The 17603-nt window shown below is 37.7% G+C and overlaps 1 protein-coding gene across 1 annotated transcript in view; it reads left to right on the top strand.

Moving 5' to 3' along the window:
• Positions 1 to 17603, top strand: part of COPA (COPI coat complex subunit alpha) — a 66690-nt gene that overhangs the window by 25611 nt on the left and 23476 nt on the right. The window contains exons 9-17 of the mRNA XM_045841616.1: positions 703 to 838; positions 1861 to 1943; positions 3305 to 3455; positions 4385 to 4451; positions 5381 to 5456; positions 7877 to 7959; positions 8621 to 8760; positions 9323 to 9408; positions 9524 to 9662. Of these exons, the coding sequence (XP_045697572.1) occupies positions 703 to 838; positions 1861 to 1943; positions 3305 to 3455; positions 4385 to 4451; positions 5381 to 5456; positions 7877 to 7959; positions 8621 to 8760; positions 9323 to 9408; positions 9524 to 9662 (961 nt within the window). The remainder of the gene's footprint in view (positions 1 to 702; positions 839 to 1860; positions 1944 to 3304; positions 3456 to 4384; positions 4452 to 5380; positions 5457 to 7876; positions 7960 to 8620; positions 8761 to 9322; positions 9409 to 9523; positions 9663 to 17603) is intronic.

Genomic DNA, 17603 nt, shown 5'->3' with positions numbered 1-17603 from the left:
CAATTCATACTGCTCACTCCTGCAGGAATGTTCACTAAATCTCTTTGCTGCTCCAGGCTAAAAAGAGTGCCAGCCGCAGCCTGATTTTTTTCTCTCTAGGCTGAGCTCTGCCATAAGCTCTTGGCTGTAGGGCTGCCTCTGCCACAGGCTTTTTTCCCTTTTCGCCTCCCTGGTTCACTCCCACTTTCCCACCTTTAGATGTTTCAATATGTGGATCTGTCAGATGTGTTTGTGTGTTGAGCAGGGAATTCTTTGTTGAATTATGGCTCAAATTGTTGAAACTTTTAGGGGAGAGATGAGAGGATCTCTTACTCTGTCATTCCTCTGACATCACTTCAACAAATGTTTATTGTTACCTACTTTGTATTAACCATTTTTCAAAGCTCTGGAGATAAAACAGTGACTAAAACAGATAAAACTTTTGTCATATGAAGTTTATATTCTCTAATGTCAGCTAGTGACAAGTAAAATAGGGTAAGGATGATGAAGAAGAAGTGCTGTAATTAATAGGAAGGTCAAAATGGAAGAACAAAGAAATACGTAAAAATTCAGAGGCTCATTGAAAATTTCCCTATTAGAAAGAAGTTGCTAATTTTGTACTTTGTAGTATATCTTATATTTGGTTAGAGGATCTCATAATTCCAAATCCCAAACTTAAAGTAGTTGGGAGTTGTGATGACCTAATTCGTTTTTGTCCTTCAGAATCAAAGGCATGGGAGGTTGATACCTGCCGGGGCCATTACAACAATGTATCTTGTGCTGTCTTCCACCCTCGCCAAGAGTTGATCCTCAGCAATTCAGAGGACAAAAGTATCCGAGTCTGGGATATGTCTAAGCGGTAAGGGGATTATGATGCTGTGGGACAAAACTCAGGGGAAGGCCATTTCTTTCTCTTACCCTCTCTTTTTAAAAATTAAATTAGAATACTCATATTTGTTTCTCATTGTTTTCAGCATTTAGAGATACCGGCATACCTTGGAGATATTGTGGGTTAAGTTCCAGACTACTGCAATAAAGTAAATATGGCAATAGAGCAAGTCACACAAATGTTTTGGTTTCCCAGCACATTTAAAGGTTATATTAACCATCATTAGAGCTTGTTATAAAAATGGAGCCAATAGACTTGCTAGATGCTGGGTTGCCACAAACCTTCATTTTGTTAAAAACACAGTGTTTGCAAAGCACAATACAGTGAAACTCAATGGAATGCGGTATGCCTGTATTATGAAAACTTGAAAGGACCTAAAGATCAGCTAACAGTTACAAGTTTTCCATCAAATAGAGATCTCCATGTGTATTCTTCTTCTCCTGTAAATTTAAACATGTTCTTTTGTAGCCAGAGAAATAAATATGAAATGAAAGCAGTGTAGTAGAAAATTATGATGAATATGGAGAAATTGAAATATGAAAATAAAAGGGTCAGTTTATTTTTTTTATGTAGAAATAATTTTATTCACTTTTCTAGGTTTTTTTTTTTTTTAAAGATTTCATCCATCCATTTTTAGAGAGGGAAGGGAGGGACAAAGAGAGAGAGAGAGAGAAACATCAATGTGCAGTTGCTGGGGGCCGTGGCCTGCAACCTAGGCATGTGCCCTGACTGGGAATCGAACCTGCAATGCTTTGGTTCGCAGCCCACGCTCAGTCCACTGAGCTATGCCAGCCAGGGCCAAAAGGGTCAGTTTAGAGTTTCCTCTTTCTGTTTTGTAATAGAATTTATCACGACTACCGTTATTTAGGATATGAAATATAGTATTCCTGATTTATATCAGCATGCTGGCTTACCACTCAGTATTCTTATATATGATGGGCTGAAGATTTCTTGAAATCAATATTTTTGTTTGTACACGTTTTATTTTCTAGAACTGGAGTTCAGACCTTCCGAAGGGACCATGATCGTTTCTGGGTCCTAGCTGCCCACCCCAACCTTAACCTCTTTGCAGCCGGTAAGGGCCATATCTTCACATTTTCCTTGTTTCTGTTCAAAGTTTATAAGATGAGAGTGATTCTCCATTAGCTTTGTTTCCAGTCAATGTAGAGTAGGATGGCAAGGGGAAATATAATTCTCACAGCCATGTGTTGAGGCTTTTTTCCTATTTTCCCCCTCTTACCTTCTTGGAGTAGTATTCTTTCAGTATTCTTTCTTCACCAAGAGCCATTTAACAATAAAGCCCATTAGTTCCTAGGAGGCTTTGGAGGTTTATACTGGACACTTGAAATTCTCAGACTGAGGAGCTATAAGCTGAGTTTTACCCACTCATTTAGCAAATATATACTGAATGTCAGGCCCTGGTCTGAGTGCTAATGTTATAGCATAAAACAATGTCCCTGATTTGATGGAACATTTTTTTTGCAGTGTAGGAAGATAGACCATAAAACAATAAATATATAAAACAATGTATAGTGAAAAATGCTTTCAAGAAAAGTTAAACAAACATAAAGGAGAAGGAGAGGGATGAGTGTGGGGACTGACAAAGATTGTGATATAAAGGATGCTGAGCATGTTTGAAGAACATGCCAGTAGGAGCATAGTGAGTAAGGAGCTAAGTATAGGAGGTAAGACAAGGCCATATTGTACATGTTACTCTGAATGGAAAGCCATTGGAAGTGTCATGATCTAGCTTATGTGTGGAGAGGGGACTGGAGGGCAAAACTCAAGGTTTCTCTAAAAGATGGATAATGCCAGTAGGAAAAAAGCAAAACATTTGTTTAAAACAGAAGCACAAAGACTTAAAACTAGCATCTGTTTGTTCAGCAAATATGTTTATGTTCTTCTTATTATTATAAGCTAGGCACAGGGGAGAGATGGAAATTACTGTGATTTCTGCCTTCAGGGAGCTCATGGCATCATGGTGATGATAGAACTACACAATTACAGTATAGGATAAGTGCTATAATAGAAGTTTGTACAAAATGTTAGGAGAACACAGAGGAGAGCCTGTCTAAATGTAGCAGTGTGATAGAGTGCAGCAGGTCTTCAAATAACATCATTTTGTTTATTATTTTGTTATAATGTTAAGATGCTGAAGGCACTTAACCTTTGTTTATATCAATTAGCTATGGTAAAATTGGTTTCGTTATATACATGGTTTTACTTAAAGTTGCAAAACCTATTAACCATGTAAGTGTGGACTTAATGTATTAAGAAAGGATTCACAAAAATTTATTTGAAGAAAGATTCCAAAAATAATGGTAATTTAGGCAAACAAAGGATGCATACATATGTAATCCTTGTCTTTGTGTATCTTCTGTTTTCAGTTTTGTTTCTTGCCTAAAGCTAATTTCTTCTTTTCTCCCTGTGCCCCAGGCCATGATGGTGGAATGATTGTGTTTAAACTGGAACGGGAAAGGCCAGCCTATGCTGTTCATGGCAATACGCTACATTATGTCAAGGACCGATTCTTACGTCAACTGGATTTCAACAGCTCTAAAGATGTAGCTGTGATGCAGTTGCGGAGGTAAATCAGACTTCCCTTCAAACCCTCTCATCTGTCACCATAGTATGATACCCACAAACCAAAGTCTGTTATTTAGCAACATTTTGGATCTCATCTCCTGTCACAGGTGGAACCCCTATTGGCTGAGGCTATTCAGTTTAAATCCCAGGAGTACGGTGAGCAAGGAGGTAGCCATGAAGGAAATGGTTTCTTTGCTGAGAATGCTAGTGACCCTGTGGACAGGGAATCATACTACCATTTTTTGCCAGCTCTTGCAAACTGGAGAAAGATTCTGGTAGAGAGTAACCCAATTTGATGACAGGCCTTTTTGCCTTTGTTTGGCATTTCTCTAACTCATCTTTGCTTTCTGGCAAAATATATGCAGCTCTAAACCAGAAATATGTCTCTGGAAGCTCTTTAACTCTGAAGCTGTAATAACCTCTGGGATGCCTAGCAGAAGGAACTGTCCTCTTAGAAAGCTATTATCATGCTGAAACATTCATGGTGGCAAACTTCATCATGAGGGCTTGATAATGACCTTCTAGTATGACTACAATAAAAAGATGTGTTTATGTGAACAGGAAAAATTAACCAGAGACAAATCACCTCATTAATTCTGTGGCATCCACACAATTATGTGTAGGAATTTGTACCCAAGGAGAACCAATTCCACTTACTACAGCAGTGCTAACCCTACCTTCTGAATAATTTGACTTGTAGTAGGGTTTGCTTTTTAAAAAAACTGTTTGTTCAAAGCTGGGATAGGGAAGTCCCCAGGCCTTAAGAGAGGGAAGAGAATAGATGCACTATTTATTTACTTTTATTCCTAATTGTAAAGGTGATGAGTATATGTGTAAAGGTTAGACAAGTAAGAAGTATAGGAATAATTCCTTCCTTTTATTCTTATGCCTCTTTTCTATTTTCTCTCTTTTTTTAATACATATTTGTAGTGGTTCCAAGTTTCCAGTGTTCAATATGTCATACAATCCAGCAGAAAATGCAGTCCTACTGTGTACAGTAAGTAATTATTGAATGCTCCTAGGACCTCCCCATTTCTCATAGGTCTCTTTCTTGTGCCATAGGAATCGCTGATGTATTATTTAATGGTCACTTTGAGAGAACTAACATGAAACAGAGGCTCAAATCAAGTAGGCTTCAGTTGTTACAAGCATCTTAAGGGCTGGGAACATATCTTTCATAAGGCTAACACCTTTTAAACTTAATGAAGCATCAAAATGAGTGACCGAAATCATTAAAAGTAATTTCAGATAATGGTTAGGGCTATATCTTAGGGAAAAGAGATGCTTATCTTGATCCTTTCATTTGAGTGAAAATAGTGGAGCTGATTTTGAGAGGAGTTCCCTTTAGTGCAGTAGTCTTCAGGGTCATTAAGTAGAAATCATCCTTATTTCTCGCCATACAATTCAAAAAGGAAATGAAGTTCTAATTTTAGAGCCCTGGTTACCAAGTTAAAAAGAATGAAAACCTGTCTTTCCCCATATGACTTCCAGTGTTTAATCCCAGTTCTTTTTCAATATCTGACAGATCCATATTTTCCTCTTGGCAATTTTCTTTAATGTCTTTTTTATGTGTGTGATGTCTATTTCCCCCTTCAAGCAGACTTTTAAGTTGATGATTATATTCAAGTGGGGCACTGGACTATTGGGGTCTTAGTCTGTTAATTTGTGGAATAGAGAGTGATCCTTGCTTTCATTCCATTAATATCTGCATCTTTAGAGAATGAAAAAAGTGAAATGACAGGAATGCTGAGTTCTTTGGCAATAAACCTTATAAGTTTTAGCCATTGAGACATTCAAATGCCATCTGAGTGAAGGGTTAGAAATGTATAGTTTCATGTTGTGGTCTGTATAATCATAACTATTTTCTCTGTCAGAATAAACTTGTATCTTGGGTACCTCTGACAGTTTAATTTTTTCCTTCTACAGAGAGCCAGCAATTTAGAGAATAGTACCTATGATCTGTACACCATCCCCAAGGATGCTGACTCTCAGAATCCTGATGGTATGTGTTCTTTTTATCTACCCAACTCTATTTCCAGCTCTCCTCTCCCACATCATCACTCCTTTTTGAATTTTTCACATTCCATCCTCAAGCTGTGACCACATCATTCACTGCTGTGGCAGATGGCACTGACAATTGCATCACAGACGACCATGGTGTGAAATATTCATGTTCCTCCTCCATTATATTACTCCAGCTAGATATATATATTTTATAATTTGGTTATTAGAAACTCCATTTTCTCTTTCAGCACAGCATGTTATCCTAGTTTATTGTCAGCTGATATGACTTTCACCCTGGTAATTTCATTTATTTAAAAATGTGGTTCCAATCTTGCAGTGTCTCATTCTGGGACTAGGAATTTATGCTCCCGCATCCACATCCAGATCTGCTTTGCTTCCTTTTGCATGTCAAAAAGATGAAGCTGCTAAAAGCCCCACATTCCACTGGGGAACCCAGGATCCAGCTGAGACCCCTGCCTACCTCTTCCATCACCACCATATCTTGTTGATGTCTTTAATATTAGAACTTGCTAACAGATATTATCAGAATAGATTCGAGTCTTGCTAATGCTCTTTTCAGTGCATTTCCTCCATTTGGTTTATAGGTCAGGTTTATTCCTCAAGTCCTCACTCTTACTAACATACTTTCATAATAGTTTAGACCACATTAACAAACTCTGAGAAATATCGGGTTGGCCAAAAAGTTTTTTTCTGTAAGATGTCTGTAGTAGAGTTTAGCTGTCTTTAACTTGCATCTGAAACAATTTTGTTAGATTTTATTGTGACAGCTGTCATAATAGCGTGCATTTAAAAAAGAAGACATCAAAATTGGTGAATTTTTGTGTAGCTATTTTCATATTAAGGTGGAAGAAAATATGCAACATTTTGCTTTATTATTTCAAGAAAGGTAAAAATGCAACTAAAACGCAAAAAAAGATTTGTGTAGTATATGGAGAAGGTTGAGCGAATGTGTCAGAAGTGGATTGTGAAGTTTCATGCTGGAGGTTTTTCACTGGATAATGCTCCAAAGTTGGGTAGACCGGCTGAAGTTGATAGTGATCAAATCAAGACATTAATTGAGAACAATCAGTCTTTTGCCACATGGGAGAGAGCTGACATACTCAAAATATCTAGATCAATAAAGTTGTTGGTGAAAAGGAAAAATGTGTCTTTTATTTTACAGAAAAAACCATATAGACTTTTTGGCTAACCCAATATTTTGCTAGCTCTGTCCCTGTTGTGGGTGCCATTGTGTCATTATTGTTGCTAATATGATTCATTCTCAAGTGTCATTATGGCAAAAAAAGAGAAAACATGTGTCTTTGGTATCCATAAATCAAAGTCTCTCCTATAAATCAGTTGAGCCATTTCTGACTGGATTTTGTGATTTGGTCCCTTCCTACCCACCCCCTTGCTTTTTTTCTCCATGTGTTTACAGTGATTAGAGTTTAAAATACCTTAGTTTTGTCTTCTTTGCTGATTTTATTGTCTCTTCATCTTTTGAGGGAGATGGTAATTAGTAAAGGAGTAAAGATGCATTACAATGGTAGGCAGCAGAGAGGAAGAAGAGCAAAAGCCTGAAGAGTGAGGCCCCTCAGCCTCTAGAAAGTGAGAGTGTTTGTCCTAAGAATTAGTTTTGTGACTGGCCTATCACTCCTAGGTGCCAGAAATGTACAAAGCAGCTGGCCAGCACATTTTGTCCAGTACCCCCCGCCACCCATACCAATAGGTGAAATAATATTGGAGGACACCCTTTGGTGTATCTTTCTTGAAGTTTTCCAGAGAGTGGAGTGCCCATACTGAATTCTAATCAGCCAGTGAAATGTTGGGAACTAAGGAACATTTTGTAACTTTCTTCAGGGTAATGAGAACAATTTGTTGATATTTATGGAGCAACAGCTTGGTGTTAAACACTGCCCAACGTAGATTTTGGGAGTGCTCTGTCCTACCCTCCTCTATTAGGAGGTCTGTATTTACATGTTAAAAGTAGCAGAGCAGCTGCATTCTGGGGAGGAGGCTCTGTCTCTACTGCAGCTTGTTGAGATAGGAGGTCCAATGACAATGACAGGCTGCTTGCAATGTGCCACAACTTGGCCAGTGAGGCCCTGCTCGTTAGCTTGATGGAGTGTGCTGTCTTCCAAGATGGGCAGTCCTTCTGCCAGTACATAGTGTTGGCTGAAATGCAGTCAGTTGGCCTAGAGAAGAAGGCTTGGCAGGGGTGGAGGTTGGAGTTTGGAGGGGACTGGTGGGAAAAAGTCACTGACAATAGCCCCCAGTTACAGCTGAATTAGTTATGAAGCAGCTGAACTGGCAAAGCCAACATGGCAGCCAGCAAGACTGGCAGCTCCATGGCACCTGACTCTGTCACCTGCCAGTTGCTCACCACATGCTCCCGCCCTTTGGTTTTGTTCTTCTCAGCTCCTGAAGGGAAACGATCCTCGGGGCTCACAGCCGTTTGGGTTGCTCGAAATCGGTTTGCTGTCCTAGATCGGATGCACTCGGTGAGTTAAGACTAAAGGTGGAAACTAATTTGGGGACTGTGGTAGCAGTGGCCTCTGTATGGCAGAATAAAGAGGGGTTTTTTTCTGTTACTCACCTCTGGGCAGCTCTGATGCTTGTGTGTCAGCTCTACTTCTATCCTTAGCCTTACAACCCAATCCCCCTGTGGAAAAATGGCCTTAAAATTGATTTCCTTGGGTTACTGTGGCCCTGGGCTTAGGAACCAAGCTAAAGTCACTCTTGAAAACATAGGAGACAATATCAAGTTTGAGAAAGGTAGGCTGAGTGTGGAGTTGACCCTCCTCCTTATCCTACTACTCCATTGGTGTTTAAATTTTAGTATGTCCTAAACAAGATAAATAAAGCTCTCTCAAGAAAACATTTCACAAATTTAAGCCCAGAAGCACTTTTCTCTCTCTTCAGATGTTTGAGGAATTAAGACTTTAGTTGGATTTCTCAGGATATTTCAATTAAAAAAAAAGAGCCATCAGGGCCCTTGGAGAGAATCTTGGAGTCTTTTTATACCACTGATTAACCTGGACAGGAAAATAAAAAATAAGTTTGTTTATTGAAGCTAAGGAACAGTGGCTGAGGGACGTTGTCAGCTCTTGTCATCTTATATACACATGCTTCTCTTAAGCTCTCCTCTAATACTCATTTCAGCTTCTGATCAAGAATCTGAAGAATGAGATCACCAAAAAAGTTCAGGTGCCCAACTGTGATGAAATCTTTTATGCTGGCACAGGCAACCTCTTGCTTCGAGATGCAGAATCCATCACACTCTTTGATGTACAGCAGAAGCGGTATCGTGTCAAGTGCCCTTGAGACAGGCGTGTAGTGGGGGAGAGTAGACGTTTTTAGTGGGAACTTTTTCCCCCCAAATGAGTTTGCCTCTTGGCTTGATCACTTCTTGTGCTATAACTCCAAGCCATGTTTTTCCCTCTCTGATCACTCTCCATCCTTTATGTACACGTTAACATTACAACAAGGGGCTTATTTGTTTTTAGAGCACTAGTATAATCAAAGAATGCTCTTGGGATTTAGAATATTAGGAACACAGGGAAGAAAACAGTTTCTGTACTTAAAGGAATTTATAGTCCAGTGGTGAAAACATACATACAAAACTTTCTAATAATACATAGGAATAAAACCATGTCTTATTATATTAATAAAGAAGTTGAGGAAAGGGGAAGTGCCCAATGTGAGCCAGAATGTTTAAGTCACTGAGCTACAATGCAGAGAATGTTTATTTGGTACTATTTTAAGAAATTAGGGTTCCCATTTATTTGGAGATGAGAAGTTAGGTCATAACCTGGGACAAAAAAGTCAGGTCTGCTTATTTTTGTCCTTCTCTTTCTTTCCCAGAACTCTGGCATCTGTAAAGATTTCCAAGGTGAAATATGTTATCTGGTCAGCAGACATGTCCCATGTAGCACTACTGGCCAAACATGGTAAGTCTTCATTATATCTTCCCTGATTTGGAGACCAATCCCACCCTTCCTATCCTTGCAAGTCTCCTTCACTCACCCTATCCAACAGAGCACTCATGCCCTTTGCCTCTTACAGCCATTGTGATCTGTAACCGCAAATTGGAGGCTCTGTGTAACATTCATGAGAACATTCGTGTCAAGAGTGGGGCCTGGGATGAAAGTGGGGTATTTATCTACACCACAAGCAACCACATCAAATATGCTGTCACCACTGGGTAAGTTAATTATCTATTGTAAGATACAAAGTGGGAGAAGTTGGCTTCTTGAAATCACTGTTCTATCTCAAGAGATGTAACTGAACTCCTTCCTGAACTTTCTTTGTGGAAAAGCTTTATGTAGCATATATGTACTAGACATATATGTGCTAGGGGCATCAGAACATTCTTTTTTTAACTCTTTTAAAATTGTGAAATAAGGTACAAATATAGAAAATTATGTAGATTTTATATATGTATAGAATAGCAAATAATTAAGTAAACATCTGTACAAGTGTCACCCAAGTCAAGAAATAGAACATTTCTGAAACCCCAGAAGCCCTTTGCCATGTGGTCATTATTGGTTGAGACCCCCTCCAAAAATAACATTATTCTGACTTTTTTTAAAAAAGATTTTATTTATTTATTCTTAGAGGGGGGAAGGGAAGGAAAAAGAAAGGGAAAGAAACATTGATATGTGAGAGAAACATTGATTGCCCTCACATGCCCCCAACTGGGGACCTGGCCTACAACTGTGGCACGTTTTCTGACCAGGAATCAACTGTCAACAGGCAACCTTTTGGTTCATGGGACAGTACCCAACCCACAGAGCAGAATAACCAGTCAGGGTTATTCTGACTTTTATGGTAATTTTTTCCTTGCTTCTCTTTGCAATTTTGCCACTCAGTGAGTGCCTTAAAATATGATTTTATTTGTCTGGTTTTGAACACCATATGAATGAAATCATACTGAATATATGATTTCATGTTTTTCTTACTTTGTTCAATATTTTGTTTAAGATTCATCTATGATGTGGGTCTAGTTTATTTATTTTCAGTGTTGTATAATGTTCTATTATATGAGTATACCAGTTTATCATTTCTACTTTTGAGGGATATATGAATGATTTCTATTTTTGGCTATTGTGAACAATGTTCTTTTAAATATTCTTTTATAACAACAGAACACATATTTTTCAGGAGCACATGGGACATTCATCGAGATAGATCATATCCTAGGTCATAAAAATACTTCAAATTGAAAGAATAAAAACTTAGATCTATTACTATAAACTGACAGCTATGGGAAAAACCAGCTCCTTACCCCAGAGGTATTACACCACTTAAGGACGATGGTGTGAATACAGTGGTAAAATTAAAACTGGAAAAATTACGACCTAAAAGAAAATAATTAAATGGCAAAAGTATACGTATGTTCTGTGAATCATTCAACTTTCCTAAAGTCCATCAATTGGATAATGTTTTTACACAGTATATATGTGGATTTAATAAAGTTTTATTAACATACTGATAAAAATGTAAATATTCTTTTGCATGTATTCTGGTGCAAATGCACATGTATTTCTCTTGGGTGTCTACCCAGAGCAGACACTGCTGGGTCATAAAGTATGCATGTCTTTACATTCATAAGATAATGTGAAACTGCTCTCCGAAGTGGTTGCACTATTTTGCACGCTCATCAGCATTGTATAAAAGTTTTTTTTGTTTGTCATCTGGCCTCATTATTGCCTTTTTCAAACTGATTTTTGTCTCTCTGGTGGATGTGTAACAGTATCTCATAATTTTACTTTGCTATTCTCTGATTCCCAATGAGATTAAGCAACTTTTCATTTGCCTATCCATCAGGATTTCCTCTTCTATGAATTCTATTCAAGGCTTTTCTCTTTTATTTTTATGAATTTGTAGGAGTAGGTATAGTTAACCTTAGAACAAGGCTGTGGTTAGGGGCACCACACCCCTCCCACACTCTACCCCATCCTCCACGAAGTTGAGATTCCTTCTTTAACTTTCGACTTTCCAAAAACTTAACCATTAATACCTTACTGTTGACCAGAAGGCTTACTGATCATGTAAATAGTTGATTAACACATATTTTGTATGTTACATGTACTATATACTGTATTCTTACAATAAAGTAAATTAAAGAAAAATGTTATTAAGAAAATCATAAGCAGGAGAAAATACATTTATAGTATTTATTGAAGAAAATCTGTGTATAAGTAGACCTGTACAGTTCAAACCCACATTGTTCGAGGGTCAACTATATTTGAATATCAGTACTTCATCAGGGATATGTGTTGTAGATATTAGTATCTCCTATCATTCCATGGCATGTCTTTTGATTCTCTTTATGATACCTTTTGATGAACAGAAGTTCCTAATTTTAATGTAGTTGAATCTATGAATCTTATCATTTATGGATGTTGAATTTTGTATCCTGCTTAAGAAATCTTTATTGACTTCAAGATCGTAAAGGCATTCTTTTTATTGTCTTGTAGAAACTTTATAGTTTTGCCTTTTATATCTAGGTCTGTCTCTCTGAAGGTGAGTTTTGTGTATGGTTTGAGGTATAAGGGACTCAGTTTCACCGTTTTCCATAAGGACACCCATCCATCCCATTTATTGTCATTTACTGAAACTATTGAAAAGACCAGCTTTTCCTTATAGTTTTGCAATACCATCTTTGTCATATATAAATCATGTTTACACAAATATAAGGATCTGTTTTCTATGGTCTGTTTGTCTATCTCGGATCTAATTCTATACTTCAAGTATTATAGATTTATGAGCCTTCTGATCTGGTAAAGCAGGTTCTTCCAATCTTTCCCACTTTGTGTGTATGTGTTTTTTTAAAGTTATTCAGCTATTTTCAAATTAATTTTGCCTTAAAAAGGCAAAGTTTTCAGAATTTTTTGCCTTGAAAATATATAAGTTTTAGAATCAGTTTGTGAAATTGCACACAGAAAAAAAGCAAAAAAAAAATCTGTGATTTTTAGTAGGGATTATATTGAATTTGTATTTCATTTTGGGCATAATTGTCATCTTTACAATATTAAATTTTCTTCTTTTTAAAAATTTAATATTTTTATTGTTGCTCTCTTAAAGTTGTCCCAAATTTTCCCCTTTTGCTTTCCTCCACTCAACCCATTTACCCTCCACCCCTGCACCTACACTTAATCCTCACCCTGTTGTCCATGTCCATGAGTCAAATTTTCTAATCTGTGAACATGGTATAGTAGTGCTTTTTTACTTAGGTCTTCTGAAACATCTTTCAGTAAAGTTTTATCATTTTCTTGATAGAGATTTTGCATCTCTTTCATTAGATTTATTCTTAGGCACTTGATATATTTTACTGCTACTTTTAAATATGTAGTATCCATTAAAAATTTTATTGTCTAATTTTTGCTGATATTTAGAAATACAATTAAATTTTTTTATTAATTTTTTTACAGATTTTATTTATTTATTTTTAGAGAGAGGAGAAGGGAAAGAGAAAGAGAAAAACATCAGTATGTGGTTGCCTCTCGTTTGCCTCCAGGGGGGACCTGATCTGCTACCCAGGCATGTGCCCTAACTGGGAATCGAACAGAAAACCCTTTAGTTCACAGGCCAGTGCTCAATCCACTGAGCCACACCAGCCAGGGCAAATTTTTAAATTGATTTTATTTCAGAGACTGCTAGACTTACTTATTCTAGTAATTGTGTTTTTTTTTTTCGTTAGGATTTTCTTTACAGATAATCATAGCATCTTTGTGGGGATAATGATAATGGTAGTTTTATTTCTTGTTTTTCAGTACTTACACTTTTTTTAAAGTAACTTTTTATTTTTCATTTACAGTTGAGATACAATATTATATTAGTTTCAGATATACAACATAGTGATTACACATTTATATAACTTAAGTGATCACCCTAATAGTTTAGTACCATATATAATTTTTACAATATTATTGACTGTATTCCCCATGCTGTACCTTACATCCTCATGGCTGTTTTTATAACTGGCAATTTGCACATCTTAATCCTTTGCCCGTTATCATCCCCTGCCCGTGCCCCACCTCCCCCCCCCCCGTGAACCCCCCCTTCCCCCGCCTGCCAACACTCCTCCCATCTGGTAACCATCAAAATGTTCTCTGTATTTATGAATTTGTTTCTAGTTTCCTTGTTCATTTATATTATATTTTTAGATTTGACATCTAGGTGAAATCATATAGTATTTGTCTTTCTCTGACGTATTGTACTTACTATAATACCCTCTAGGTCCATCCATGATTTTGCAAATGGCAAGACTTCACTCTTTTATGTGACTGAGTAACAATCTTTTGTATACAGGTACCACATCTTTTTTATCCACTCATCCATGACAGACACTTAGGTTGCTTCTGTATCTTGGCTATTATAAATAATGTGGCAGTAAACATAGGGATGCATATGTCTTTTTGAATTAGTATTTTGAGTTTCGTTAGTTAAATACCTAGAAGTGGAATTGCTGGGTCCTTCTATTTTTTTAATGTATTTTATTGATTATGCTATTACATTTGTCCCAATTTTCCCCCCTTTGACCCCCTCTACCCAGGACCCCCCATTTCCCCATCCAGCCATCCCCCCCCTTATTTCATGTCCATAGGTTACACATATAAGTTCTTCGGCTACTCCATTTCCTGTACTCATCTCTCTGTCTATTCTGTATCTACCAATTTGTACTTACTAATCCCTGTAACTTTTCCCCATTCTCTCCCTTCCCCCTCCCAACTGGTAACTATCCAAATGATCTCCATAGGTTTGATTCTGTTCTGCTAGTTTGCTTAGTTTGTATTTCAGATTCAGTTGTTGATAGTTGTGAATTTATTGCCATTTTAATGTTCATAGTTTTGATCTTTCTCTTAAATAAGTCTCTTAATATTTCATATAATAATGACTTGGTAATGATGAACTCCTTTAGCTTTACCTTATCTAAGAAGCACTTTATCTGCCCTTTGATTCTAAATGATATCTTTGCTGGATAGGATAATCTAGGTTGTAGGTCCTTGCTTTTCATCAGTTTGAATACTTCTTGCCTTTCCCTTCTAGCCTACAAAGTTTCATTTTAAAAATCAGTGGACAGTCTTATGGGAACTTCTTTGTAGGCAACTCTCTGCTTTTCCGTTGCTGCTTTTAAGATTCTCTTATATTTTTAACCTTTGGCATTTTAATTATGATATGTCCTAGTGTGGTCCTCTTTGTATCTAGCTTGTTTGGGACTCTTTGTGCTTCCTGGACTTGTATGTCTGTTTCCTTTGCCAAATTAGGGAAGTTTTGTTTCATTATTTTTTCAAGTAAGTTTTCAGTTTCTTGCCCTTCCTCTTCAACTTCTGGCACCTCTATGATTCGAATGTTTGTACATCTGAAGTGGTCCCAGAGACTCCTTAACCTGTCCTCATTTTTTTTTGGATTTTTTTCCTTGTTGCTGTTCTGATTGAATGTTTTTTTCTTCCTTATGTACTAAATCATTGATTTGATTCTCGGCTTCATCCACTCCACTATTGGTTCCCTATAAATTTTTCTTTATTTCACTTAGTGTAACTTTCATTTCTTCATGGGTCTTTTCCATGCTGTTGAAGAATCCAATGAGTTCCTTGAGCATCCTAATAGCCAGTGCTTTGTACTCTGCATCTTATAGATTGCTTATCTCCATTTTGTTTAGTTCTTTTTCTGGAGTTTTGTTCAGTTCTTTTGTCTGAGCCATATTTCTTTGTCTCCTCATTTTGGCAGCCTTCCTGTGTTTGTTTCTGTGTATTAGGCAGAGCTGCTTTGACTCCCTGACTTAGTAGTGTAGCCTATTGTAGAAAAGTGCACCAGTAGTTGGATGGGGTAGAGCCTTAGGTAATCAACAGGGTGCGGAAGCCCATGTGAACCTGGTTTACAGTCTCTCCAATATGGTATCACTGCTCTATGGCTCTCTGTGGGGGAGGGCTCAGAAAGGGAAGAGTGCTACTGCCTGGCCTTTGGACTTTTGTCCTGGAGGAAGCTTTCCTCTGGCTCTCACTCTGGTACCAAGCACTTCAGTTTCTTCACATATGCTACTGGTGCCCTTCCTACTGCTGCTGCCCCAGTGCTGGATACCAGAGGGAGTGAGTCTGCGAAAGTCCTAAGTTCATTGAAGGCCCTTTAAGAGGAGATATCTAAGAATCCTGCAGTGTCTTCTGTCACCCCAACCCCACTGGTTTTTACAGCCTGAAGTTATAGGGACTTATCTTCCTGGCACTGGAACTCCTGGCTGGGTGGTCTGGTGTGGGGCTGGGGATCTCTCACTCCCGTGGTAACCCTACCAATTTTTATCTACCACATGTGGGTTTGGAACCACCAATTCTGCATCTCCTCATCTTTGCTTCTCCTGCCTGTCTAGATGAATGTGACTTCTTTAATTCCTGGGTGCCGTACTTCCATATAGCTCTATTTTCTGACAATTCAGGATGATAGTTGTTTTATAATTTAGTTGTAATTCTTATTGTGGTTGTGCGAGGAGATAAGCCATGTTTAACTATTCCTCCATCTTGACCGGAAGTCATTGAGTCCTTCTTTGTCTCTTGTTGCAGACTTTGCTTTAAAATCTATTTTATCTGAATAAGTATTGTTACACCAGCTTTTTTTTTTCATTTGCATAAAGTGTCTTTTTCCATCCCTTTCAGTTTGTGTGTGTCTTGACCTGAAGTGAGTCTCTTGGAGGCAGCACATATAAAGGTCTTGTTTTCTTATCTATTCAGCCATCCCTATGTCTTTTGATTGGAGCATTTAATCCATTTACAGTTAAAGTAACTGAGGATAGGTATGTAGTTATTGCCCATTATAAGAGAAAATTTATTTAGAAAATGACAGAGGTAGAAAAGAGGAGCCAGCTGGGCTGTGTGGGCCCAGGAAATAAGTTACAGAGACAAAAGAAGGGCCCTTCGGGCTTAGAGAATAAGGGAAAGGTAATGCACCTGGGGGCAAAAAAGAGGGGGAAGAGAAAAGTATGGGCACATGAGAGAGAGAGAGAGAGAGCGCGCGAGCGCCCCAGGGAAAGAAGGTGGGGAGGCACAGTTGTGCTTCAGAGGAGAACACACCTATTGCCATTTTATTATTCATATCTTTGATCTTTTTTCCTTATTCTTAAAGAAGTTTCTTTAACATTTCTTGTAATACTGGTTTGGTGGTGATGAACACCTTTAGCTTTTTCTTGGCTGGGAAGCTCTTTATTTCTTCTTTGATTCTGATAGCATTGCTGGGTAGAGTAATCTTGGTTGTTAGGTCCTTGCTTTTCATCACTTTGAATATTTTGTGCCATCCCTTTCTCGCCTACAAAATGTTTCTGTTGAGAAATCAGCTGACAGTTTTATGGGCATTCCTTGTAGGTAATTTACTGCTTTTCTCTTGCTGCTTTCAAGATTCTCTCTTTTTAACATTTGGCATTTTAATTATGATGTGTATTCGTATGGGCCTCTTTGGGTTCATCTTGTCTGAGATTCTCTCTGCTTCTGGGACTTGTAGGTCTATTTCCTTTGCCAGGTCAGTGGAGTTTTCCATCATTATTTCTTCAAACAGGTTTTTAATCCTTTGTTCTCTGTCTTTTACTTCTGGCACTCATGATGTGAATGTCAGTGTGCTTGATGTGGTCCTGGATGCACCTCAAGCTATCTTATTTTTTGGATTTTTTTCTTCTCTGATTTGGTGTTTTTTGATTTGATTCTCTGCTTCATCTAATCTGCTGTTGATTTCTTATAATGTATTCTTTGTTTTTAGTTACTGTATTCTTCTAACGTATTCTTCATTTTAGTTATTGTATTCTTCATTTCTGACATTTTAAAAATCTTTTTTATCTCCATTTTATTTCTTTATCTCTTTGTTAAAGTTCTCACCGAGTTCATCTAATCTTCCCCTGAGATCATTGAGCAGCCTTATAACCAGTGCCTTGAACTCTGCATCTGGTAGGTTGCTTGTCTCCATTTTTAGTTTAGGTCCTGTTACGGAGTTTTGTTCTGTTCATTTGTGATGTGTTTCTTTGTTTCCTCATTTTGACTGACTTCCTATGCTTGTTTCTATGTATTAGGTAGATCTTCTCTGTCTCCCAGTCTTGGTAGAATGACATTACATACTAGGTGTACTGTGAAGCTCAGTGCAACAGTCTCCCTGTTCACCTGAGCAA

Source organism: Phyllostomus hastatus, unplaced genomic scaffold (genome assembly GCF_019186645.2).
Source record: "Phyllostomus hastatus isolate PE091 unplaced genomic scaffold, TTU_PhHast_1.1 phas_contig_36, whole genome shotgun sequence".
Lineage (NCBI taxonomy): Eukaryota > Metazoa > Chordata > Mammalia > Chiroptera > Phyllostomidae > Phyllostomus > Phyllostomus hastatus.
This window is presented reverse-complemented; position numbering and strand designations above follow the sequence as displayed.